At 39.1% G+C, this 27,589-nt stretch overlaps 1 protein-coding gene across 1 annotated transcript in view; it reads right to left on the bottom strand.

Annotated features, from left to right (window-relative positions):
• The window catches only part of LOC134537649 (phospholipid-transporting ATPase ABCA3-like), a 91,298-nt gene that overhangs the window by 38,878 nt on the left and 24,831 nt on the right, over nucleotides 1–27,589 (bottom strand). The window contains exons 2-7 of the mRNA XM_063378319.1: nucleotides 26,903–27,061; nucleotides 17,747–18,013; nucleotides 12,671–12,744; nucleotides 7,695–7,828; nucleotides 4,737–4,887; nucleotides 1,711–1,955 (exon numbers count right to left, since the gene is read on the bottom strand). Of these exons, the coding sequence (XP_063234389.1) occupies nucleotides 1,711–1,955; nucleotides 4,737–4,887; nucleotides 7,695–7,828; nucleotides 12,671–12,744; nucleotides 17,747–18,013; nucleotides 26,903–27,061 (1,030 nt within the window). The remainder of the gene's footprint in view (nucleotides 1–1,710; nucleotides 1,956–4,736; nucleotides 4,888–7,694; nucleotides 7,829–12,670; nucleotides 12,745–17,746; nucleotides 18,014–26,902; nucleotides 27,062–27,589) is intronic.

Here is a 27,589-nt window from a genome sequence, read left to right as displayed (position 1 = left end):
ACATTTTTATTAAAAGGTAAATATTGTAAAAAAAAGCAATTACTAAGAATGAAGTGCTTTAAAAACACACATAATTAAAAATATTTCTGTAAATCTAACTTAATAGGGAGATATGTGGCTATATTAAGGTTTAAAAGCTAAAGAAACTTTCAATTTTAATTTTTTTCCTATTATTCTAATAGGTAACTATTATATTATGTGAATCAATAATTTGCAGGACAATAATGAATATATTTAAAAAAAAAAAAAAAAAGCAGCATTTAGTCGCTAAGTTCACGAGGTCGCTTTGAAATGAAACCCCAAATTTAGTCAGCCAGGAATTTTAGATTTTTTGTAAGTTGCAATTAAATCTCACTATTACACATGTTTTTTTTTTTTTTTTTCCATTTTTTCATCATTACTTTTATTTAAGGGAATTTCTAAACTTTTTAGTTGATACTACTCTTGCATTTTTGTTCTGCTACAAATATTTTCAAAATATATTCATTTAGTGTAATATCATGGGTTTAAATGTTAGTTACGAAAACTTGCACACATTTTTACACACATGATATTACACTAAGTTAAAATTTTAGAAATAGTCCTTAAACAAAAGTAATGATGAAAAAATTTAAAAAAAAAAAATTAAAATGGCGTGTGAGACAGAGCCTTAAGGCTTGTGACAGAGCAATCGTTAGAGGCTATTGGGGAAGTAATCGGCCATGTTCCATGGCAACGAACCTTTCCAGCACTTGCCTGGAGTGATATTGTAAAAAACCATAACGAACAGAAAACAGGACACGGTTCGTACCCTCTTGTGCTATCATAAATTAAAGAGTTTTTAAGGACCCCTTTACTTCATCGCCTTCACCACCATCAAGGGGTAGAAAACTATTTGTACAATACAAAATACCTAAAAACAATAAACAATGTTCAATAGTCCATCAACCAAAAAAAAATATTTTTGTTGGTTATTTCAATTCTTACAAATATTGTCCAGAATTATCTCTGGAAAACTCTGAAATCTGCAGCCATAACATTTAATTTGATCACTAATTACATTTACTCTGTAACTTCAAAGTGAGACAGTAAAACTTCACATTTTTTAGTTGAACGGTGAGATACAAAATACACAAAATGAGTTAAAAATTTTTTTTAATACATAACTTCTAATCACATGGCCCGAAATGTGCCAATTGTACTGTGTTTGTTTGCCGCCAAGTCAGAAACAAAAAAACACATCAAAATGCCTGAATTCATCCATTACCTGTAACCAGGGGTGCAACAACAGGGTGGGGCAAGGGTATTTTGCCCCCCTCTGAAACCTTGAAGTGGGGGCAAACGGGAGCAAAGAAAGTGCTGTGTAATCAATTTTTAGATAATAAAACTGCTTAATAGCACCATTTTCCACCTTGAAATACAAATTTTCCCGGGGGAGGACCCCCCCGACCCCCCGCTTCAATAGGGGGGATAGATGATTCTTTATAAAAAGGTATATTGCCCTCCCCCCCCCCCCCCCTTTGGAAATTTAGTTGTTGCGCCCCTGCCTGTAACCAGTCTTCATTAAGGAGTTTTTAAGAACTCTAAGTGAAGTTTAAGGACTTTCAAGGGCCCTTATTCAATTAGAGACAAATCAAGGAGTTTTTAAGGACATCAAGGAGGCGTACCAAACCTGCAGGATGACCGTTGCGCCGCGGGGCAGGAAACGGAGCCCCGAGCGGGGCAGCTCACCTTCAGCTGGTGCTCCTTCTCCAAGGTCACGGCCTTGACGATGTAGACGCAGGTGTAGGAGAAGCTGAGCATGACGACGACGGAGGCGAAGGCCTGCAGCGCGGGCAGCAGAGGGTCGTCGATGTACGGGGGATACGGGAACCTCTGGAGCCGGATGGAGGGAGGGGGCCTCCCGCGGGACAGCTGCTCCGCGACGGACGTGGACACAGCGTGCTGCAGCGCCAGGAAGCCCTCCTGGTAGTAGCCTGCGGGGGAGTCATCGTCACCGACATACAAGGGCTGCATTCGAGGGGCCAGGGCCGGTGCAAGGTAAATTGGCGCCCCAGGCGAAAAACCTTAATGCCCCCCCCCCCCCCCACCAACCCCCGACGGACACCTTAAAAAAAATTTTCCTTGCCTCAAAATTCATCACTCAAGCCTAAGTAAGAATTTTGTCAACAATCAAATGTAAGCAGGCTTGTGTTTTTTTTTTTTTACGTTTTTACTTATTACAAATCATAAACAGGTCACCGTGGACTTTAAATAATTACTTATATCAATATAAACATTCCAAACTGTTACAAAAGTCCATTTTCATCTAGTTTCAGTAATCGTTAAAACGTATTGTATCAGCTGTTGTGTGTCGTGCTGCGCTGCCCCCAGCTACTTGGCGCCCTAGGCGGTTGGCTAGTTCGCCTATATGGGCGCGCCGGCCCTGCAAAGGGCACTTACTCCTCTCCGCCCAAAGGGAATTTAAAATACACGTTGATCCCACGTCAAACCGATAACAGCCAAAAAAATTGCATTGTATAAATTTTACCTGTTTAGATATTTCATATGTTTAACAAAACAAATATGGACTGGACTAAATCGGCATATTTTGAAGCAACCAACAAAAATGATAATATAATTTAGTGTGCGTAGATAGTTTGATTTTAACAGTTGCATAAAAGCTCAGTAAAAGTTGATATGGTGAAAGCTACCATCACAATTATTGTGTTCCACTCAAAACGCCCCTGCCACTATAACAAACTTTTCTTTTCTATACGAGAAGTGGAATATTTTTTTTAATTCGGGATGAATGCCTTGTTTTAATTTGTTTGACGGGTTTTGCATTGCACATTCATTAACAGAGTTCTTACAGTCATGGGACCTCCGAGATACTCAGATTACATTGGGCTTCGAACCACATGGGCGCCACAACCCATTACTCATGAATTTGAATAATGCAAGAGGGTTCCGACCAAACCATGACCTTCGTCACCTGGGCGTGACGTGTTTGTGATACAGTCACCACAGACCCTTCTGAGACTGGTTGAATGGATAAACGAATAAAGGCTGAATGAATGAATAAAGGATGAATGAATGAATAAAGGATGAATGAATGAAGGATGAATGAATGAATAAAGGATGAATGAATGAATTTTGGCTTAATGTCTCTTCGACAACACTGCCATTAGAGGGCAGATTGGGAGGAGGGGAGGGGTAAGAGGGCAAATCCCCGAGTTCTGGATACCAAGGGGGGCCCAGATGATTTTCCAAGTATGTTTCTAATGTGTATTTTTTCCCTGATAGCAGGGCAAAAATTACAATTCTATTGCTAATAAAATCAGTTGGAAACTTTTTAAGTTTCCTAAGGCAATACGCGTGTATGTGCAGATCATGTTTACAATTATGGCCATGGTAACATCTATAATCTTTAGATTTCTTTTTTTTAAACTGCAGGGTTTTAAACAATTGTACGTTAAGTACAAAATTATTTGGCGCCAGACCTTTAGTTTCCCTTGACGGTCCTGTGAACAGGTGGAAGAGATGGAAGTGCCCAGCTCACGAGTGTACATCACGTTTACTCAATTGCAGAAAATAAACCTGGTTCGACTCCTGCCTGGATTCAAAACTTGGATCGCCTTTGGAAAGGTGAGAGGTCTAACCACTTTCCCTCTGTGGCCCTCTTGCAACTAAACCAACAAGTAAAATCATTTAAAGTTCTCAGTTAATGAGTTTTCCTTCTAACAAAGTTGAATTAAATTTTTCCTTCGTTCATAACCTATGTTCCTTCCATTTTAAAAAGTGTTTCCTGGTTTTAATAATAATTTTAAACTCTTCTGATATATTTTCACCATGTTCAAGCGGCTCAGCTGGAAATTGGATGCCTGCTACTAACAGCAGTTTTATTACAATAAAAAATTGAGTTTGCTACTTTAAATGTCATTGAAACTATGCTAATGCCACAAATTCTATAATTCGTTAGTGACTTTACCACATTTGTTCAGGTTCGAGATCTTTGTTTCAAGAATATCTATACTGCAATAAATCTGCACATGCTAGGAATAATTGTGAAAACTATTTTGTAGAATTAGTTTTAGTTTGAAATGTATCAACAATTGTAAATAAATAGGTACACTAAATGTGCTTGTAGCAAGTATTATTTTCACATACAAGATTTGAAGTATAGGTACAAAGTAAATTAAGGTTCTGAGAACAGAAAGTGCCAAAATTGTTTTTAAAATACATATTCTATAAATTTAAAATATGTACTAAATTAGAAAGTGCAGAAATATAAAGTTGATAAACTTTTCAGTTCTTAAAAAAATCTTTTCCCAATTTTGTATGATGCTTAAATTCAAAAGATGAATTACCTGCTATAAAAACACAAATCAAAAGTGAACAAAATAAGAGCTATTTATTGAGACCAGGGGCGGACCCAGGCCTTTCTGGTGTGGCACCGATAGTCTGGACCTAGTATAATACCTGTTTATTACTTCAGAAGTCATATTATCCATTGCATATTTTACCCTTCAGGAGGGGGGGGGGGGAGGGGGTACGTTCCCACATGCCCTCTAAATCCGCCACTGACTGAGACTAAAAATGCATCAGCAAATAAATATATACATACCAAGGCATCAAACATGAAAATCAATCCTGTGATGGTATTTGAGGATTTTATTGGCCCTTCCTTAGTTTTTTGGTTTATTTCCAACCAACTACAAATAAAACACAGTCATTTTGCAAAATGTTACACAAAATAACAGACTCATAATACCCACCGGGACTATAGGAGCCCTCCGTCACATTTTTGTCCCGTGGTCCAGCGACTTCAAACAAAGGGAAGAGGATGTTAGTTTTCCAGTTTGCTACGCCGCTTACAGTCATTGTCCTCAGCGGGACTCGACTTTCTCCGGGCAACCTTATCTTCACCTGAGCACACAATAAGGAGCAGGCTTAAGTGTTATTACGTACAATCATTCTTTTTGAGATGCGAAAAGACAAAATTACTACAGGAACTTTTCATCAATCAATATTAGGAGTACTTATTTTTTTTAGAGACACACGAGTATTCAGCATTATTATAAAACGACTAAAGCTTGGGGAAAGTAGCAACACAAAAACCATGGTTCATACTTTTTCACATGAATAAAAATCAATGAGTATGAAAATTTTAATGACTTCAGATACAGTACATGAACAAAAGTAAATTTTTTATTGAGGTATAGTTCACAATAAGTAAAATTAGTACAGTTAACTCCCTATTATCCGCGCATGCTACGAAAAAATACAGCACATACGTAAATCTGTATTTCATTACAAGTGAGCAAATTTGAACTCTACTGACTCTATTGTGTGCAGTATACAGCAAAACGCCACAGGCCTTCTCGGAACTCACGCAGTAGGCTGGCATGCGTTGCTATTTTTGTTTCTGTCACACGAAGTGACAGTGAAGTAGACGAGCCCAGTGCGAAGGTGCGGATGACTCACAAAGCGACTTTGCAACACATTGTCGGACTGCTTCACTATTTAGAGGAACAAGACGAAGATGCTGGCTGAAAAACTTATGTTGCGGAAAATTCAATCAAGAATTAAGAAAAGATGTTTCCAAAGCAAGAGACTGATTTTTTCAAAAGTTGTAAATTTAACGAGTTGTGCTTTTTTAGTGTCTAATGAAGTCTCTGAGTACGTACAGTACTGTATCCTTGTTACGATGTAAGTGCCGAGCACTTTTATGTATACATTACTGAAATGTATTCTATGTTAATTATTCAGTAAAATACTAAAATTTTAGCATCATTTAAAAATTTTTTACTGTTAATTGTAGCTTTTACTATACATAAATTTTTAGATTTTTAAGTTATCCGCTATTTTCACTATCCGCGGTGGCCCTGCCACTTAATTTCGCGGATAATCGGGAGTGTACTGTACTATCAAAAAATTAAAATTAGGGATATCTTCTGCATTTATAAATAAAGTGAAAAAAGAAAGTGGCACAAAGAGTACCTATATCAGGAGCTAAACAGTATTGTGAAATAGTTTGCAGTGTGCATATGCGAAATTTTGCTTTCTGCTAAAGCAAAAGAATAAAATATCCCAAAACACAATGTGCTTTTTATGCAATGGGAATATCATGTTTATTGAGAAGTTTTATAGGCTCACTAGAAGGGCCTGTGAGAAAACTAGTATTTTGATGCAAAGCGAATATTAAATCAAATGATTTAAATGTTCACAAAGTCAAATCATATTGTGAATGTTGTTCTTAATGAAGCTGCAGTAAACTTCTTTTATAAAATACAGGATTAAAAAAAATTGTTTTAACAGTGTAATGTTTGAACTGATTAAGTGATTACCCAGTTAGGCCCTGAACATAAAATCATTCATAAAAATGATAAAATGACTACGCATCATATTAATATTGAGCACTCATATAGTAAAAGAAGTGCCACCTTTTGGTTTTGACAAGTAACAAACATATTCAAAACAAGAAAAAAAAACTAAATATTTTTATGAGTGAATCTTAAGCCTCTAATGTTTTAAAGCTTTGCAAAAAACACAAAGCTTCACATCAGACGCAAAGCTTAGCATCACAACCAAAGCTTCAAGTAAAACAAATAAAAAAAATTCCTGGCGAAGTCAAAACAATTATTAAAAAGAGGTTCAATTGATTTTTGTAGTCGAAGCTTTGCACAGGCCTAAAGTAACATTAACGATATTTAAGGGCCATTAAGCAATGGAGATCAAATTGAGAAATTCTTAAGGAAATGAAGTAGGTGTACAAATCTGACAACTTACAGCCATAAGGGAAGACATAGCAATTTAGAAATACTTGTGTCACAATATCTCACAAACAAACCATACATTAGTGTGAAAATGAAAAGCTGTGCAGTGAGCTGCCAAAGTTTTCCTGCCCACAACCAGGGCCGGATTTAGAGGTCCGGAGGCCTCGGGGCAACAGAGGAGCGGAGGCCCCCTGGCCCCAAATTATTTTCCAAATAAAATGAACAATTTTTTTTCAGTCGAGTTTTCCAATAAATAATTTATTGTGAAATCAAGTAGATTCTCTTAGTATTTAAAAAAAAAACATACATAAATATAATCGGAGACAAGAATTATGTGAAATTAAATTTTTTAGTATTAATGAATATTTCTGTTAGTATTTAACAATAATATAATCATGTATGTACAAAATGTAAAACAGCGAAAAAAGAATATCAAAGGAAAAGATGTTTACTAGTGTTTACTTGTCGGAATTTGAAACATTTTTTTTTCCGAAGTCTCTATTGTGGGGGGCCCCGGGGCTTTCACCCCGGTTGCCCTCCCCAGGAGCGTAGGAACCGGGGGGGACAGGGGGGACGTGTCCCCCTGAACCTTTTTGGTGGAGGGGACTGTCCCCCCTACTTTCTAGACCGAGATATTTTTATTTTATAATATTATTCTGCCCAACTTTATTTGTAATTTCTTCACTCTCAAATTTTATCTTAAGGAAAAATAATAATTTTAACATCAATGTATCCAATGGTTAGATACAAAAACTGCTTAAAAAGCGCTATTTTGCACTTTTAAATTCAAAATTTTCCCGTGGAGGACCCCCGGACCCCTCGTCTTAGTAAGAGGGGAATGGGTTTACATGACATCATAATCATTATTTGTCCCCCCCAACTTTATGAACACACCTACGCCAATGGCCCTCCCCTAAATCCGGCCCTGCCCACAACCACAGGTGGTTGGACACTGACCTTGATGTTGCGTGGTAACTCCTCGGCGTCGACCAGGGAATCATCGAACACCACCACCCCGAGGGTGAGCTTCATGATGCCGTACTGACTGCGTATGAAGTCGAGCAGCGCTGCTTCCGAGCGGGCTGGCGCGGCTGGAAACGTCACCGTAACTGCATCGCGTGCGAGATCCTGTTACTACAGCTTCTTTACGCTCGTGCACTCGCAGGGCAGCAGTGTGCAGGACCGGTCCCCCGAGAGTACATTGCTAGTAAAATTCACTGGCAATCGTAAGACTTATTCAATAGTACTGGTCACGTTTAAAGTTACGGCCACTGTAACATTTACAGCCTTCCGATTTTTTTAAACTACCTATTAGGTTTAAATGAATTATTATACACTCAGTAGGTAATGGAAAGGGGTCAGTGTATTTCATTGATGACAGTAGCAGTTTTAGTGCTAAACAAACACATTTTCATATCCATGTTCATTGACTTTGTTGTCTGCTCTACATGTCAGGCATGTGTATTTTAGATACATACACCATTAATACATTTTTTTTTCCACCAAAGATAGGTTATGCGTATCTCTAGATCTAGTTAAAAACTTAAATAACTAAAAAATACTAACTTAAGTAAATTTAATATGAAACATGATGTGAAAGGATAGATATCTTTCTTTCTCAGTCTGAAAAAAAAAGGGGAAAGTAGGACAGAGTGCCTCCGCAGGGCACAAAGAAATAGCTGGAAATTGTGATTAGAAAAAATCTTCAGGACTGAACATATGACCTCTTGAATTTAAAAAAGAATATCATTACAACATCCAACCATGCAGGTTTAGCAGAATTAAATAAATTAAAAAGGTAGGTACACCACTACCTTTGAGCTGCAAGTCAGATCACGGGACTGGCACTGAAGCCGTGAAGATATGCACTAGCATTACATTCAGAGGGGAACGGGTTATAATCAATTAAATTAATTAGGATAAATCTACATGTGAGTACTTATGTTTTTTTTTTATTCAACTAGAGTTGACCCAGGCTACACCCTCCCTTAAGCCCGATGTGCCTCACCTTGCTTCATATCGGCCTTTCCTCCCACCAACACCCTCTACAGCCCGACACGTATTTCAAACCTCCCGCCAGTGCACGTATGAGCGCGCGTTTGCTATTCTGCCACCACACGAGGCGTCAGTAGAGCCGGTGCTATGTCCCCCAGAGTATTTTACGTTTCTTTAATATTTTTATTGTATGTTTCAGTGTTTATGTTTCCAAGTTAAAAATAAGAACTGAGTTGGACCAAATACCAAATACCAAATACCAAGCATAGTGAACACACCCCGCTCAGAGGGATAGTCTTCAAACTTTATAGATACTACCATAATTTAAGTTAAGGCTGAAAATGTTATAATGTAGGCTATAGGTATCTTAAGATTATGTGTATTTTTTTAAAGGGTTATATTTGTTTAACCTTCAGCACAAATTCAAATATTACCTAACGGTCAGTTGTGTGAATTGTGTGGTGGAGGAGGGGGGGAATTCCTCTTGCGGCCATTACACCTCATCTCTTAGTCAGTCCATCATCATCATCGCCTCTTGGAGCCAGAAACAATCTTCCCACCGCATCGCCTTCATCACTTGGTAAACTGATCCTTTAACATCCTCCATTCATATTAAAGCATCTAAACCTTCTTTCACTGCTTTGAGGCCCGTTTCAAGTTTTGGACCACGTAAACCAACGATTTTAATTTTTTTATGAAATTTTGACATTGTTTTAGGCGAACTCTCAGGACACAAGGTGGCCTGGTCCACACCATATATTGATTACATGACATTGACCTTTTAACTGTTTGTTAGACGGTTTTAATTGTAAAGAGGCATGTTCAATAAAAACCCTCATAACATAATTTATTGCTATTCTTTTGAGTGACCACATGTTGTAATACAAGACTACCTAAGCAAACATATGCCTGGAGAACCCACTTAGTTACAATCCATAAACACAATAGTCTTGATCAGATGTATTTGTGTAGAGATTTCTAGCCTAGTGCCACACGGACCATGTCACGGTCCTCAGTAAGATTTTTTTTTGTGGTTAACGGCTTTCGCCCACAACCAGAACTATGTCATTCTTCGAATCTTTATCACATCGTAGCATGCAAATCTCTTAATGTAAATTAACCCTATTAATGTCTTACCCGGGACTCGAACCCAGAACCCCTTGCACCGTAAGCCGGTGTACTTCCGACTATGCTACGGAAGTCGGCGTCCTCAGTAAGAATTGTAGCCGGGTCCAAGTGCCCTCCCATGTGGTGACACTTGCAGACGTACCACCATCCGAAACCCCCAGCCAATGTTATAAAACAATAAGTTACAAAAATCATATTTTGCTACCTACAAGTGGCTCCAATTTTGTGTTATAAATTCTGAAACTTTCTACATTTCCCTTTAATTCAGGTACTAATATTACATGTTAAATATAATATACAAAAAAAACATTATTTGAAAACTGTTTTTTTTCCTTTATACAATATACCAAACATAACTTTGTATTGTCGTCATATACTATAATTAGGGTCGTTTTTAGATTCGACCATTCGTCGCTAACTTACCCTCTGTATATAATGTATACACAATTATTCTAACAAAACGTTTTTAAAAATCTTAAAACATTTTTTTAAACGAAAATAATTAACAGTGTGTGTTAAAACACTTATATCACGGATTATTTTAATAACATTTTGTTTCTTTAATCTTGCATTTATGACATTTGTCATAATAAACGATATTCTGTATAAAAACTTTAGTCGTATCTACATCACTTCTCACTCTAGGCACTATATTATTCACACGCAGACACAATGGTCATACCCCTCTAGTGTCTATTTCATGACCTTTTACAACTAAAATATTATTATTTTATGAACTATGACACTTTCGATGTAATTTTAATATTAAAACTGTGATTTTCCGCACTAAATTACTTTTGTTGATATTTTGGTTGAATGATTATTACCATTAAAAACGTTTATCTGCACGGCCTTCCAGCCAATCAGAGACCAGGATACATATTTATTATTTAAGTAACTTTTTGAATAAACAATTAGAAACATTGTGGCTTCTAGAATGGTGATGCGGAATTAAGTGAGGCTGGTGCGAAGACCATCATATTTGACAGTGCTAAAGTAATTTAGCTTATTCGCAAAAAATTGAAGCATTTTAAGTGGTCTTTAGTGTATGTATCTAAAGTACAGGATAATACCTGTAAATGCATTAACAGAAGGAGTGTTTTAAGTAAGTACCATTTCTACTGATGCTATGCTGAACTACCTATAGAAATTATAGTATTTTTTGATCTAAAAATAGGTGGCATACACTTCATTTGAGGATAAAATACTGATTTAACGTAAATTAAAATAAACGTTTGTAATAAACAGCCACATGAATAAGCCAAATTTAATCACTTTATATTGACACATTTGAAGTTAGAGACTCGGACTCTGTGGTCCTGTTTGTATTTGTCTCATTGCTTGCCACTGTTTTAAAGTTAACCGCAGCGAACCCCATATTTTACAATAGGTATTGAAAAGTATAAGTAAATGAATTGCTTTGCTATCTGGAATGACTTTTAAAACTGTGAACCCTATAAAGACACTTGTTCTCTGCATGTGCCTGACATATCACCTGCTTTTTATTAAAATAATTGTGGTTTAAGTCATAAAAAGTCCTTTGTTTCATTTTCATAATGGTTTATTACAATTTTTACTATTGTTGAATAATATCGTATATCTATATTTTATAGGTTAAGAGAGACAGAAAAATAGATTTGTGCAGGTTGTTATATGTATGGTTCATGTCTACACAAAGTGTGTAGTCCAGTGTAATTCTACCTTACAAATATTATTTAAAATTGTTTTACTTACTGTATTTATGTTTTCAGTTTATTATTTATTAAGAAGTATGTATAAGTATACATGAATACATGCACTACACCTTTTCTCATAGCACACACATTTTTACCTGTCTGTATTATGCTGACCATACTCTCGCTGTTCACTATAAATAATTGTAGTGCAAAATAAAATATCTGCATTTTTTTTTTAAGAGAAACATTCAATAAGCAGCTAGAATCCAAAACCAAATTGTATTCCATAGTATTTGCCAAAACATATAATACGAAATAGATTTTAAGTATGACTTAAATATAACATATGGTAATGAACATACACAAGTGACAACACTGACTTCATGGTCCCAAAAGAGAATAATTAATTGGCCAATAAAAATGGAACAGGTGGCATACCGTGAGCAGAAATTTACTTTCACAACGAAAATAATTTAATTTACCTTGTAACTATCAAGCATTTCTGGTAAAATGTTACCTTGTTTCAATTTCATTCAAGTGTAAACAAACATTTTGGTAAAATGGGATTCATGCCGCCCCCCCCTCTTTTTTTTGCACATACCACACCAATAAAGCGGGGTGTCCGGGGGCCCTTCCACGTTCCACGGAAAAATTGTGCTATTTAAGCATTTTCCATACCTACATGTAACAGTTTCTGTGCTACTGTAACTTCCATGCAAGAACCCACTATGTCCATAAAGTAGTCCGTATAATCATTAGACTTGTTCATTAAATATGTTGAGACGTTATATTGTAAATCAGATTGGACATTCCTGGCATGCAAGTTAAAAAACATTTTACCAGTTACCAGTTGTAGTAGGAATTACAATGCAAGCGATTTCGGCGCCCCCACAGCTTTGCGCCAGGGGCGTATGCCCTGCTTGCCCCCCCCCCCCCACCCCACCCTAGTTGCGGCCCTGTTTTCACATCACAAATTGCGAAAGTTTCAGGCCACGTAAGACACTAAAAATATTAGGTAATATATCACATGCAACAAATGAAATGTGCACAGAAAGCATTCATGAATGTTTCTGAAGATTAGAAATTCTATTACAACCAAGGTACCCTATCTTTTATTTAATTGAGTGATATTACCATGTAATCCAAGCTTCTGAGCTGTTAAGTTCATAATCCGGTCCAACACTGGTCCACTAGGAGAATACCCTACGCTGAAACATAGAGTAGTAATTCACTAGTATATTTTTAATGCTTTTCTATATTTAACTTAAGATAACTTATTGATTAAAATATACCCATAACTTAGAAGGACTACTTTTTAGCATAAAACCAAATATTTTATCAAGTTAAACTTTAAACAAAGTGGAACACAAAAATTACAATAAAATTCTGCTCTCAATGGGTTCCTATCAAAAACACATCAGTACAGACTCGGTAATAAAGTAAAGTATTACCGAGAGACCCATACAGCACAAAAGTTTCACACATGTCAGTGATATTACTGAAAAATTTCAATTCTTTAATAAGGAATAATTTAACAGTTCGTAAATGTATCATGTTTTGTGCTGCGTGGGAATATTCTTGAACTATATAATCAGTGTATTTGTGAGACAAGTGTGACAGATTAAAGGCCATGGCTATCACCCATCAGAAAGCAATATGTCAATATGTTTATAAATGGTTACACATTATTTGGTCACTTGAAAAAAAAATCAAGGTAGGGTTTCACACAGTACTGTTATGTACATAGGGATTTCCAAGATGATAGTACATTAATCCTTTAATACAAATCAAGGTAGGCAGTGGGATTTTTTTTTAGTAGGGTGGCGTATGGCTGGAAGCCCACCGCCATAGGTTCATTTTGTCGTATCCAATTTCTATCTCATATTGCTAGCAATCAAATATTCACATGTAAATTTTACACCTACGCCTTACCCGGGACTCCAATCCAGGACCCCTCATCGTAAGCTAGTATGCAACCGACTACGCCACGGAGGTCGGCAGCAGGGAGAAAAAAAGTTAACAATAGTATAAAATTAATTTACAGAGTTATTTGACTAGTAGGTTTGCTATCCTAGCACTGTTAAGTAAGACATAAAATCCCTGAAATATTTAAAGATACTCGCACAGTAGGGGCATAGTGAATAATTTATTTGGGGTTGGTGATATATGCTAATATGAAATTTCATTTTTGAAAGTATGCATTGTAATCATTTGCTATTATTAACATAATTTTAAAAGATAATTTGATGTCTGTTAATCCATCTTGTTCATGAGAGCATCAAATTTTTAAATATTTTGAATTTCGTTAAGGGGAATGCATCCACTGATCATTTCATCTCTGCTCCCCCTGCTCCATAAATTATTTTCCATCACTATCGATGATACTAGCCCACTAGCTCCTAGCACTTGACATGAAACAAATAAGTAAGTAATCAATACCTTTTGATTTGAACCCCACTGTAATCGTGGATGTATTTTGTCATCTGAACCCTCTGTGTGAAAAACCATGAGATGCAAAATTCCATTTTTTAGAGACTGGAAAGATTATTGTATTAATTTCACATTAGGCTAGAGTTCGAACAAGTTAATAAGTTTCACAGGTCAGTAGCCAATGAGCAGATAATATATGCCAAAGTACATAGAGAATTAAGAAATTTACCCTAGAAGTTATTGAACCAATGAATTTTTCCAGTCTATTCATTTTTAATATTGTTACTAACGCAAGAGACAAGACCGCGATGCGCGCCAGGCTCGGAGCGGGCTGACGGCCACGCACGGACACTGACGTCATGCGCAGTCCATTGACGTAAGGCATGCCACGCATGCCTGGCCGGATTACGCGGGTCCTCGCTACCCACCCCCCTCCGCTCCCCGCGCACCGTCCTGCCCCGGGCTATTGTCACCTTTAGCGTCCTGGGAATTCCGCGCTTACAGAGGCCGCCGCGAGGAGTGGCGTGAATAAGCGTCGCTGTTCTGAGTGTTTCGGGCATCGGGTAGGCCCGGGATGACACGACACGTCACAGCCGCTATCATTCCTTCGAGAAGGACGCCACGGGTATATAAGTGAATGTTTCTAGTGTGTACTGTGATATAGTGTACCTGTTGAGACAGTAATCTTCAAGGCGGATGGCATATAAATTACAGAGTAGAATAAGTTTGTTTTTTAAGGTTTGCACAGAATGACTGACCACTTTTTTATATTTGAATTCGTAGTATTGCTGACACTACTTCAGCTCCTGTAGAATGGAAGGAGCGTCTTTGCAGTCCTTGAGAGCAGTGCGGCAGTCCGCCGAAACCAACCGGCGAGGGCAAACGCTGTTTCACGGAGTTTCCCCAACCACTGCTTGCTTTAAATGATATTGACGTCATACCCCCTGTGACAGTAAAGCCCGGTCCCCACCCCGCCAGTACCAGTTCCCTCTGGCGGAAAGGAATCCCTCGCATAGCCCTCCCGAGTCAAGGGCGCAACTGTGCAGTGGGGACAAATGCCGATAAGTGCCGTAGTTGTTTTCCCTACAGAGAGCGGTCAGGAATAATTTTCATTTAATTTTATTTAATGTTTATCTCGCCCCAGTGCTACCACAAGAGAGTGCGACACAAAGCATGTGAGTTGGCCCCCTCAGGGCATCGTGATTAGTGGACGCCCTTTATTCTCTTTGAGGCCTAGGGCCTAAATTAATTCATAGGAACAACTAAGTGCATTACCTAATTTTAAAACAACCTCTTAGTATATAAAAATAGTAGTAAAAACAAGAAACAAACAGCACTATTAAGCCTTCGGCTATTTTTTTTTCCACCTAAGTAAATTGTTCAAATTAATGTTATATATTTCATCTGCAGCTATTGAATAAAGCAGTGGACTTTTACCCTCTTTCCCCTTCTCACACAATTACCTACCGGCAGTCCTCATCAGCTCGCAGTTCCGTGGAGAGTCTTCAAATTTGTTTTCAATTGAGCACGGTCATTCTGATAATTTTATTCATCGCACCTAAATCTTTTCTTTTTAACTCCCCACGTTTCCCCGGGTCGGTTTAGCTGCGCAGGGCTTATCTGAGACTTTTTGAACTTCACCTCGCCGCGTGACTCATCCGCCGTGGGGTTAAACACCATTCGGGACCGGCCGACTCCAACTTACAGAACTTGTGTTAAAAAGCCATGCATACGTCGCCGGCCTCAGTGTAATTATTTGTGCAAGCGAACACAGAGTCACGACTCGTGCTGCAAAGCACGGCCGACTGTTTTCAGCCGTCTCCAATCAAAAACTCCTTAGTAGACTGCCGCTAGGACAACCACGTAACGTAATGTTCAGTGCAACGTGTTCAAGTATCCCGTGTAAGTTTGTAGGCGCAAGCCCCTGTTGTGTAATTCGAGATTACTTGTTCTAATAAATGCGTGCCGCAAAACGCCTGGAATTTAATCTGTTTTTATCAGAGCTACTTTAACTAGGAACCGCAACGCACTTTGCTGGCTAGGGAATGTAGGAACTACAGCGCACTAGGGAATGCACCATAGTGCAGTTAGTAGTTCCTTGCAGTGCAAATTACCGCCTACGAACCTAGTGAACCACGCTGGGGCTAACGACCCACACAACAACCTTCGGTTAAACACTACGAGCTAGCCTGGCGCCCTCCCGGATCATTAATATTCACCAACCCTCGCCAGAATTCTCTAGGTTCACCCCGGGTTCCAACCCCGAGACCGCGGCTGATGGCAATATTTAAATCCATAGTCATCTAAATTCTTCTCTAACCTTTTTCTTTCGTTACACGTGGGGTTCCATGCGAATATCACAGTGTGTTTTTGAAGTGAAACTTCTTTGCTGAGGGGATAACAATTTACGAACGTTACGATAGTTCCAACTGCATGAAGAGAATAGTTAGGTACGTGGTGGGAGAACCTGTAGAAAAGAAAACAGCAGGAGAGAGGTAGAAGTGACGCTACATACTTGCGTACTTAGTCTACATACAGTTAGTATTATTACAGCCGTAGTCATTCTGCAAAAAAAAATCAATGCTAACCGCCAATATTATTATTTCACAGAAGAGATTATTTGAAGCAGTCAGTTACTAGAAAGGAACTCATTAAATTATGTGCTATGCGCAAAAGAGCAAAAAAAAAAAAAAACTAATATAAATAATTGTTGGCCAAAACCTGTTGAAATCAAGATGGCGTCTTTCAATTGAAAGCATTTAGAAATAAAAATTTAATATTATCAGATGATCCTTGCTTTTTATGAAATACAACAATAAAATGTATTTGCAAAATTCTCGTTCTTTTGCAAAATGCAAGGGCATATACATTAAAAAAAACTATATTACACTAAAAAGTTGTGTCTGAAATGTTAGTGCTCTCTGGTGTAACATCTGGCAACAGAGCACACTGAAACAAGTACAGTACCAATGACAGAGACTAATGGCGATGCGCGCTCAGTGGCGGATCCAAGGGGGGGCACCAGGGGCAAGTGCCCCCCCCCCCCCAAAAAAAAAAAACCCGTTGTTTGCTACATTTATATTGCCGACAAAGATGATTGTTTCTGAAACAAATAAAATATTTTAATATAATTAATGAATTTCTTGTAGAATCGTAAAATCTGGTGTTTGGATGTAATGCGTAGTGTGAGTAGATTAAATACAAATTTAGTAATTTTAAGACATTTTTGTCTGGCTACTCTGAAATCCTAGAGTACCGCCCTGCAAAGGCGAACCTCTGGATCGGCCACTGTGCGCGCTGTAATCAGGGCCGGCGCGTCCATACAGGCGAACTAGGCAACCGCCTAGGGCGCCAAGTAGCTGGGGGCGGCGCAGCACGACACATAACAGCTGATACAATATGTTTAACGATTATTGAAACTAGATGAAAATGGGTTTTTAGTAACAGTTTGGAATGTTTATATTGATAAAAGTAATTATTTAAAGTCCACGGTGACCTGTTTATGATTTGTAATAAGTAAAAAAAGTAAAAAAAAACAAAAGCCTGCTTACATTTGATTGTTGACAAAATCTTAGGCTTGCGTGATGTATTTTGAGGCAAGGCAAATTTTTTTTTTTGGGGTGTCCAGCAAGGGGGAGGGGGGTGGGCATTAAAGTTTTTCGCCTAGGGCGTCAATTTACCTTGCACCGGCCCTGGCTCTCTGGTGTAATATCTGGCAACAGAGCACACTGAAACAGGGACAGAGACTAATGGCGATGCGCGCTGCAATGGGACACTCACAAGCCGCCGTACTCGGTGGCGTTGGCGAAGACGGGCACCACGGTCCCGGCGAGGCCGGCCGGCGAGAAGGGGCCGTACACGGCGGGCTCCGGGTGCACCACCGGCTCCACCAGGCCGCGGATGAGCATCAGCAGCGACGACAGGAACACAGGGGCCAGCACCTCGACGGCCGTGTGGCGCGGGCGGCGCCTCGCCAGCGTCCAGTTCTTCCACAGCAGCAGCGGCAGCTTGGCCCAGCCTCCCGGCCGCCTGCCGTCGCCCGACACCCTGCGCGCACGACAACTAGAGTCTCTGGCACCCGGGGCACGAATGGATTCATGCACCCCCCCCCTCCTTCCTTCTTTTTTTTTTTGCACGTACCAAACCAATAAAGCGGGGGGTCCGCGGGGGCACTCCCAGATTAGACATTCCTGGCATGCAAGTTTAAAAAAAACTTTTTACCAGTTACCAGTTGTAGTAGGAAGGAATTAAAATGCAAGCGATTTCGGCCCCCCCCCCCCAAAGCTTTGCGCCCGGGGCGTATGCCCCGCTTGCTACCCCCCCCCCCTCCCCCTAGTTGCGGCCCTGACCCTGCGCACACAACTTGCACAGTCAAACGCTGGAAAAAAAAAAAGTTTTAAAAGCAGTGATCATTTCAAAACGTAATGCCACCAAGTACTAAAGTGCTCTTTTTAACTGTGAACTGTTTTCCTTATAGCGCTGGACGTCTATTTCAGCATTATTGCAAATTTTTTTCCAGTACTATTGAGTTAAGATATTTTGACGTGACAACGTCTAATAAATCGATGAACGCCGGCAGCACGCACGAAAAAGGATGAACTAGTTGTCCCGTTACGCAAATTGTCCCGTTACGCTCATTGTACGCTTGCGCCGCATCTATCTCTCTTCCACTCGATCGGAACAACCATCGATTTGACTTTTCCGAGGCACGTTAAACTTGAAACACTCCCATTCGTTTCCTACTTTTCCTATCATCGTCCTATCAACAGAATAACACAGATTGGAAGAAGTTAAATAGCAAACGTGTACAAAAGTTATAGTTAAAATAATCTGTTCGTTAAAGTAATAAACATATTTGAATTAATGAGTGCATATAAAAGTAAATTTATCAATTAAATTGTAGATTTCATTTCACTCCCTCTTTGTATCCATACAAAATATTGATAATTCCATAAAAATGATTCAATTTTATTCATAAAAGTATGCAATCATGTCATCAATGTTTTGTTTGACGTTGTCACGTAAACTATCGTCCGTAAACCGAATTTACAGACAACCAATTTTTTTTAATAAAAAAGTTATCTACAATGTCAACTAAACCAGATAGCGTGTATAAAATGGCACCACCTTGTAGCCTTTACTTTATTCATTGTCATTTTTGTAAACGGTCAGTGGACGAATACTTTCGCGACTAATTGTATGCCGCGTCCAAGGATATTTTTCAACCTCCTTGGCCGCGCCCCACTGACGCATATTCCCTTCCCCTACTTCCACTACCTTCCCTTCCGTCCCGTTTACCACTCACGCTTCACACTCCAATATATGACAGCCCGAATCAAGGCAGGTGATCGCAACTTCGCACTATATCAATAACTCAAGTGCACGCTTTATTCTGTGTCGTGAGAAACTAAGGGCTCCGAGGGGAAATAATTTTGTCGGACCCCCTTACTATTACTTCATGTACAACCTTTCAAACCCCAAGAAAAAAAAAAATTTATTGACTGAAATGTTACCGTATATACAGTAAACGTGATTTGTGTGTAGATTTCCAAAGAATTTAGTCTGCTATAGAATAGATTTGTAATTTTAATCCTAGGTACTATCAGGGTAAACTCGCGTATTAAAAAAAAAGGAAGCAAAAGAAACTCGAAAATAAACACCATGCTCGGGGGAGGGGGGGGGGGGATTTCTCCCGCCCCTTATCGACGTCCGTGTGTGGATATGAGTCTTCCTAACACAAAATTGTGGCTAGTGACTGCAAGAATGTTGTTTGCAGAATACCATTTCGGGGAGGGAGCGCTAGATCCCTTTACCAGCTGTTTGCTTTCAAATTATTTCCTTTTGTTGGTGGGAATGATAGATTTGATAGGATATCCACCTCTCAACCCCCCTCCTCAATCCCTTGCTATCAATGAGCCTCATTTTATACCAGGCCTTATGTCAGATAAACGTACCGAACGTGCATATCAAAAAACTTACAGCATCGTAACTTAAAAAATGCTGATCGGTGTTTTGTGATCGTCTTTCCGGTAGTTCACTTGTTACAACTGCGATAACTGATTTAAAAAAAAAAAGTACTGAAAAAATGGCGGGTTTTTACCAGGGGCACAAATCTTTAGGAAATTTCCAAGGAAGGCCCGCGTGATCCGAGAGTTTTGCACGCAGGGTTAACCGACACAAGTCATCTCTGGATATGACACTTGTGTGTTGTGTACTGCCCATATTTTGGCCTACATGCACGCAACAAGCAGAAAACTTTATAAAGTACACAGAAAGTTTTCCATAAAACATAGATTTGACACCAAACGTTTCTCACAGTCACCCTTCGGTGAGTGGCTTCTTAATTTCAAGGGAGGCGGTGCCCCCCCCTGCCCCCCCCCCCCGGGGTCTACGCCCATGGTTTTTACCAAAAACGTGTTCGAATACACCGAACCTACATCTTGCCCGCGAAACCCGTTCGATCACGAGCTGTGGCGGCGGCTCAGCGACTGCGTGCGACGAGGAATCCTGTCACTGAGGCCGCGTGTTTGCCCCGCGTTCCTTGGAAACTGACACTTCGCGCGACGAGCAAAGCCGCTGTTCCTTTATCGGGGTCGCTGTTGCGTCGTCGATGAGCTTTATCTCCTTTCAAAAAAAAATGTGTTTGCCCGTGTGGTATCGCTATACTGACTAACGGCCAGGAGGTCGCGAACGAGGAATGGTCGGTGCGAGGAAAGAAAACATAGGGAAGCCTAAGATGCACATAAAGTTCTGCCATTCACCGATTACACCCGAACTATTCACCTTCGGCCAACCTCGGGTTTATTTATATATATATTTATATTTCTCTGTTTATTTTAATGTAGCTATACTAACCTAACTAACCGTCCATAGTATTTTTAAGTGTTTTAATGTAGCTAACCTAACCGACCACTTTTAATATTTGAATTCATTTTTCCTGCGCAAAAATAAAAAAAATCCCGAAGTTGGCCGAAGATGAATTTTTCGGGTGTAATCGGGAATGGCAGAACTTTGTGTGCATCTTAGGTCTCCCAAAGACCATAAGGGCTGGGACAACAGCTGCCTGAGTTTGGGGTCCGTGTTCCGAATTCAAGTCCACAGCTGCGTTCTTGCGACCCCGCATACTTCACGTGCCCTCGCGGTGTACTAGAGCAGATCGGATGGTTATATATTTTTTGGCAGCTATAAACGGTTTTATTCAGCTAAAAGGCTGTTAGCATGGAATAAATTTAAATACAGTAAAAATCTGATCGTAGTAAAGTTTTACACTCAATCTCAATTACAAACAATATGGTAATAATTTATCTAAGTTTCTAATTTTGTTTCGTAATTACGTTCGGTGCCTATGTGTGCATTTATTTGTTGAAACTTTGTTAAAAGACTACCTATACAATTATTATTTTTCATTAAATATGTTAATCCTGCTAAAACATAAAGTAAAACTTTGTTTATGAGTCTTATAATTATTAAAGAGTACTTTGAAAAAAATATAACCTACAAAAAAGCTTTTCAAAATGGTGACGTTTCTTTAGTATGTGAGAAGTAACTACACACCTGCAGAATTTACTTTCAGTTCGGACACGGCCTTAATTTCCCTTGCTATTGTCTTGGGCAGCTGCCGTCTTGTTTCGCTACCTCGTGTTCGGTTATTCTTCTTGGGAAGTGACCAGCTATCGTGGTGGTTTTAGTAATGTTTTGGTTTTATTAAAAAAAAAAAATTATAATAATTGAGAAATATTTTAGTCATTCGAAAGCTGTAAAGATTATCTTAAAAATTATACATTGAAAACTCCCGCATCGGGTCAGTTGTTTTATTAGATCATTTATAACTTATATCCAAGCTCTAAAAATTATTTTCAATGTCGTATACGTAGACGAGGCTAAGAGTTCTGGTAGCTAATGGGCGTTCCTGTTCCCACGGCCCAGATGCCAACCCCTTAACTTATTTAATGCAAAAAAAAATGTTTACTGTCTTTTTTTATCCGGCACGAATCTTTGACACCTTCCAGCCTAACCAACGGCTGCATCACTTGTTTGTGGACACAATGGATGCTGGCCACGAACATTCGGTACTGCGCAGTACCCACGCTCTCTACCTCTGCGTTCCCTCGGCTTTTGTAAACCGTAGGAGAGATCAGTAGGTTACGTTCGCTGAACGATCCTCGATCTCCGACCTCCATGGCGTAGTCGGATGCACACCGGCTTACGATGTGAGGGGTCCTGGGTTCGAGTCCCGGGCAGGGCATGAGAGTGTATAAGACGTGAGTTATAGTAGAAATTATAAGAGTTTCGATTAAGGAATTTGTCCCTCGTCGTTGGCTTACAGCTGATGACCATAATGTGATACTTTGAGGAACTTCAGAGATTTGAAGTGGGAGGGGAGTGTTTTGGAGCCTTCGATTCATTAAGAATTGCATTACTGTAATTTATTAAAATTTCAGAGGCAGTTATGCGTGTATCATACAATCCAGTAAAATGTAAGCGATAGTAAAAAAAAAATACCTTAAAAGCTTCAAAATATTTTATGAGTTTTATTTTTAAGGTATTATGGGTGCAATACAAAGTAAAATGTGATTAATTGCTTTTTGGAGACAGGGTTTCAGCCCATAAGCCTCGCACTGTCGGTACGCCACTAGGTTGATAGGAATCGCAAACTCCGTGTTTGGCCGACAAATGCGTCTCTGACAGCCAGATGTCATACCAAAGACCGACAGCCGCTCGCGGCCCCACACACGTGACACAGCCACTTCCACTTCTTTATACTAATGACATGCAGCCACTCCCACTCCTGTGTCCAAACACTTAACCAATACTTGTCACGATGAAGAAATGACACACAGATACTCCCCCCGAAATTTTTGAAGTGGCATGCAGCCACTCAAGCTCCGATGTTGAAATGACGACGCCACGTCGCCCGATGCCGTCGGTGCTCTAATGCTGCTGTCGCATGGCGATGGGCGCGACGCAGAAAAAAAATTAAAAAAAAAAAAAAAAGGTTGTAAAGTCGGTTTACGGACGATAGTTTAACGTGAAAACGTCATAACAAAACATTGATGAAATGATTGCATACCTTTATGAATCAAATTGAATAATTTTATTGAATTATCACTATTTTGTATGGATACAAAGAAGGAGTGAAATGAAATCTACAATTTAATTGATAAATTTACTTTTATTTGCGCTCATTAATTCAAATATGTTTATTACTTTAAAGAAGAGATTATTTTAACTATAACTTTTATACATGTTTGCTATTTAACTTCAAGATCGTCGAGAATGTTTTACGCTTTTTCGCAATTAAACATTTAACGACGAAGTTTGTTCGTCGTGAAATTAAACGTAGAATTTAATAAAAAAGCCCTTGCAGTTAATAAAATAAGTATTAGTAAGTTTAAGAAAGAATTTCGGCTTTAATCTCCAACCCAGACGCTCGTGGTGCGCTGGGACCGAGATTAAAATTCGTCGAGAATATTTTACGTTTTTATGTCTTCCAGTGCTCAAAATGATATGCAATTGTGGCCCCGGGCACGAAATTTTATTTATAATTCATTAATAATAACGCCCCTCGCGATAAACAAAGGAAAATATGTATTAACGAGTGCCTGGTTGTCGCGGAAGCTGACAGCGCGATTCGTTCGGTTCGCGTCCGTCACCGTAGATGGCGGCACCGTAGGGTAATAATATTATTTCGTTTTTATAATACGATTTTATAACAAATACGCATCCCAAATACACCAAACTTATTTATAATGTGTTACAATATTTTTTTTAAAAAATTGTGCAAAAGATCCCGGGTGTAATTTGAATTATTATGTGTAACTTTAAAACACCATTGTTCGTACAAAAACGTATCTGAAAATTCAACATTACTTTTAAATAACCGTACCGATTGTGCTGAAAATCGGTGGACGATCGTTAAATTACATAATATTAATAATTCAAACGACGAAAACATGATTGAAAAGTCAAATCGATGGTTGTTCCAATCGAGTGGAAGAGAGATAGATGCGGCGCAAGCGTACAATGAGCGTAACGGGACACGTAGTGAGACAATGTGCGTTACGGGACACTTTTTCGTGCAGCCGGCGTTCATCGATTTATTAGACGTCACGTCAAAAAAATGCGCGAGCGAGTCTTTCAGTGTTCGCCAGTGATGTGTAACATCTAACCTCAGAGCAAATTCGTGTGTTCTCATGTTGCAAATACACTTACAATACGAAACCCGGAAAACGAAATTTAACGTAGAATTCTTCAAATAATTCCGAGCGTTGATAAATATACGCAAATTGTGCTTTAAACTAAATTTCTAGACGCGAATCACACGTAGTCTCCAAACCCACCGCTAGAAATCGCTGCCGGAGCAGAAACGTCGACCTCGAATCATCCGATTTGCAAGCGAAATTTTACACTATATAACGAAACGGCGCCGACAAAAACCGAAAAAGACTTGAAAATATTATTCTAAACTCCGGCTCTGTACCTGATTTCATCAAGGTATTTTTTTTTTAATACTATCTATCTTGTTAAAATGCATTAAGCAGTTAATACTATAAAGTTTCTCTTTGGCTTTGTAAACTTTTTTCGCGCCATCCGCCACAGACGGCAGCACCGTGGTTACACATTTCCGTTCCATGCGACTTCCGTTCGGTTCACGAAATTACGCCTACCAAATCCCGTACACCGAGAGCTAAATTGTTACATAAAAATAATTACATCCACGCAACACAATGTTTTTTTTATTCTGATGGTAATTTTTTTTATTGAGTCTTACACTATTAAAAGCAAAATTTAAGGACATTTATGGGTCCTTAAGCCTTGTTGTAAATATAAAAAAAATTTCGAAAACGTCCTGGGAACGTGTTTTAGCCGGACGTGACGAAACGTGCTGGCTACTGATCTCCGGTGTTGCCAGCCGCGTTCTCTCGTCTCTGCCGGTGGACGGTGTGATGTCACGGTCCCGCGACGCCAGGTACGCCACATTCCGTTAGGCAGCCTTCTTCCCCCGCCGGCAACCTCAACCTCAGCCTCATTCCCGTCAGCGCGTCGTCACGCGGCCAGGCTCGTCCGAACTCCCCGCAAGGCGCGGGGCCCTGGTCTATACAGCGTGTCCATAAAAGAATGCCCCAGTTATACAGTTCAACAGTATAAATGCTGTAGAGTGTTGGTTCAAGGTCACAATCAAAGAGTAACTCAGAAACTGTTTTGGATAATCTCAATACGCGAGTATTATGATTTGTTGTCATCTCCCTTGCAGCGCGAAATAATGGCTCTTTTCCCAATCCGTGGGTGTCAAGGGAGGAATGAATAGCAATTAACTTCCTTCCATACTGAAATTTGAAAAAACCTTTAAAACAATATTTTCAAGCCAATCTGTAACTTAAATTGAAACGATAGTTTTATAATTTACCTCACGATATATATATATATATATATATATATATATATATATTTTTTTTACTGAGGAATTATACTCTGGTTGATTTTGTAAACTCCAGTGAAATTTGCGTCATTATGAGCCAATACAAATTTTGGAAGTTTTTCTAAAACGAAATCATGAAAACTCATTTGAAATCGTAAGAGTATTGATCAACACTTGAAATTACATGCTCATTACATCTTAATTTATACTTTCCCCATTAATGTTCACATTTTCCACAGAAAACTGGGAGAAAAGAGGAAAATAAAAATGAAAAGCCCCGATAGTAGCGGGGCCCTGGGCGGTCGCCCGGCTTGCCCGACCCCCGAGCCGCCACTGACGTGAAAGGTTTAGTTTCGCGTGTTGGCAACTAAAAGGTAGCGAGTGAGGGGAACGGAACAGAATCGCAGTAGCGGACCCCGTTGCGAATTCAGGGCAGGGCGGATGACCGAAGAGTCTTGGTGGTATGGTCGAGTGGGGAGTCCGGAATGGTGAAAAATAATAATCCCTTAAAATGCCATTTTAACGAATTTCTCACGTCGTGAAAAGTAATTTTAAAACTAATGTTTTATCTGAAATATAAGAGTATGTATTGAAAATGTAAACCATATTTATTTCACACACAAAAAAAAAATTAATTACTTGAAATTTCAGGCGCGGATTGGAGTAAATTAATTTTAGTTATCTCTATAGAATTTTTGTTTTTGTTTTAGGGCGGGTTATGAAGGAATTGTGGGTGAGAGAGGGAAAAGGAGGGGGCCCTCCTGGGGGAATGCATGAAAGCGGCCGTCGATAAAAAGGGAAGGGGGTTGAGTTTCGAAATTTTTTTAATGTTTGGGTTTACCCTCTGATAGGACAAAAATTACAAGTATATTCAATTAACAAGAATAAAAATGTTCTCGCTAAGAAATAAACCAATTGGAAAGCAAACACAAGTTGAGCATATACATGACATTGAATTCTACCTTGAGGCCAGAAGAATCCGCGAAATTTCCAGTTGTCTATCCAATACGTAGAGACATGCAAAATTCGCGGATTCATTTCGCGATAGGCTAGCATCAAAACAACTATACCTTCGTACCGCTTATGCGATTGGCCCACATTGTATCCGGGGAACTGTGAGTCAATGGGAAACACTAAACCAAGAAAGAGCCGAATTACGGACAGCCCAGTTGAGACGTCTCACGCGTCAGTAGCCAATGAACAGGTGTCATTTCCGCGAGTATTTAAAGGACTGTGGAGTTTATCCTAGAGGTCAATGAATCCGCGAATTTTGCAGGTCTCTACGGCAATACGTTTTGCCGTTTTGCGATACACACCCCATATTGAGAGGGGAGGGCGAATAGAAAATTTTTGCCTCCTATTCGTTGGGGGAGGGGGGATAATGGAATTAGATATGTTTTTTTAAGATTTCTAATGGAGGGGGGAGGTGTTCCCTTCCCCCTTGAATACGCCCCTGCATGTCGATATAACACCATTCTCAGTGTATATAAATGAATGATAAAATCGGAGACACTGACCTGGCATACATGTAGCCTCTGTTCCTCGGAGGCAGAAACAACCTCATAGATTTGAAGTAGTCGTACAGCAGCGAGACCAGCCACTGCATCGCGTACGCCATCTTGTAAGGCAGGAAGCAGACAGCTAACCAGGTTCTACGGGCCGCCGCTGATAGTGAACTGTAAACACAGAAAATTTTAGTTACTTTCGAAGCTGTGTTAAAATATCTGTGCGTAAATACAATGTATAAAATATCACACTTTTTTTTTTTTTTTACCGCAAATCAATGTATGATAGTGTCAACTGGGAAAAAAGGAAGAAAGTATTGGTTTAACTATCCTACACAGTAAAAATTAAAACAATAATATTTAATTGTAATGCTACAAGACAAAATAGTGTGCATCTTCAGTGGGGCATATAGATACAAAATGTGTGCTGCAACTACAAGTTTAAAACAATAATTTGGGGTAGGCCTATAAACCATTAGTATTATAGTATATTAAACAGGAAATGTATTTTAAAATTAACACAGGCTTATATTTGTGAAATTACTAAGGAATATTCTGGAAAATAGATTTTAAAGAATTTCTTTATAAACTATTCCTTTTTGATGCGTAACCTCTTATCTCTCGGTATACGGCATTTGGTGGGAGAAATTTTTTGAATGTGACGGAAGTCAAGAAACGGACATGTGTAACAGGAATTAG

The sequence above is a fragment of the Bacillus rossius genome, chromosome 12 (genome assembly GCF_032445375.1).
Source record: "Bacillus rossius redtenbacheri isolate Brsri chromosome 12, Brsri_v3, whole genome shotgun sequence".
Taxonomy (NCBI): Eukaryota; Metazoa; Arthropoda; class Insecta; order Phasmatodea; family Bacillidae; genus Bacillus; species Bacillus rossius.
Note: the sequence above shows the minus strand (reverse complement) of the source record. Positions and strands in the feature narration are given on the sequence as shown.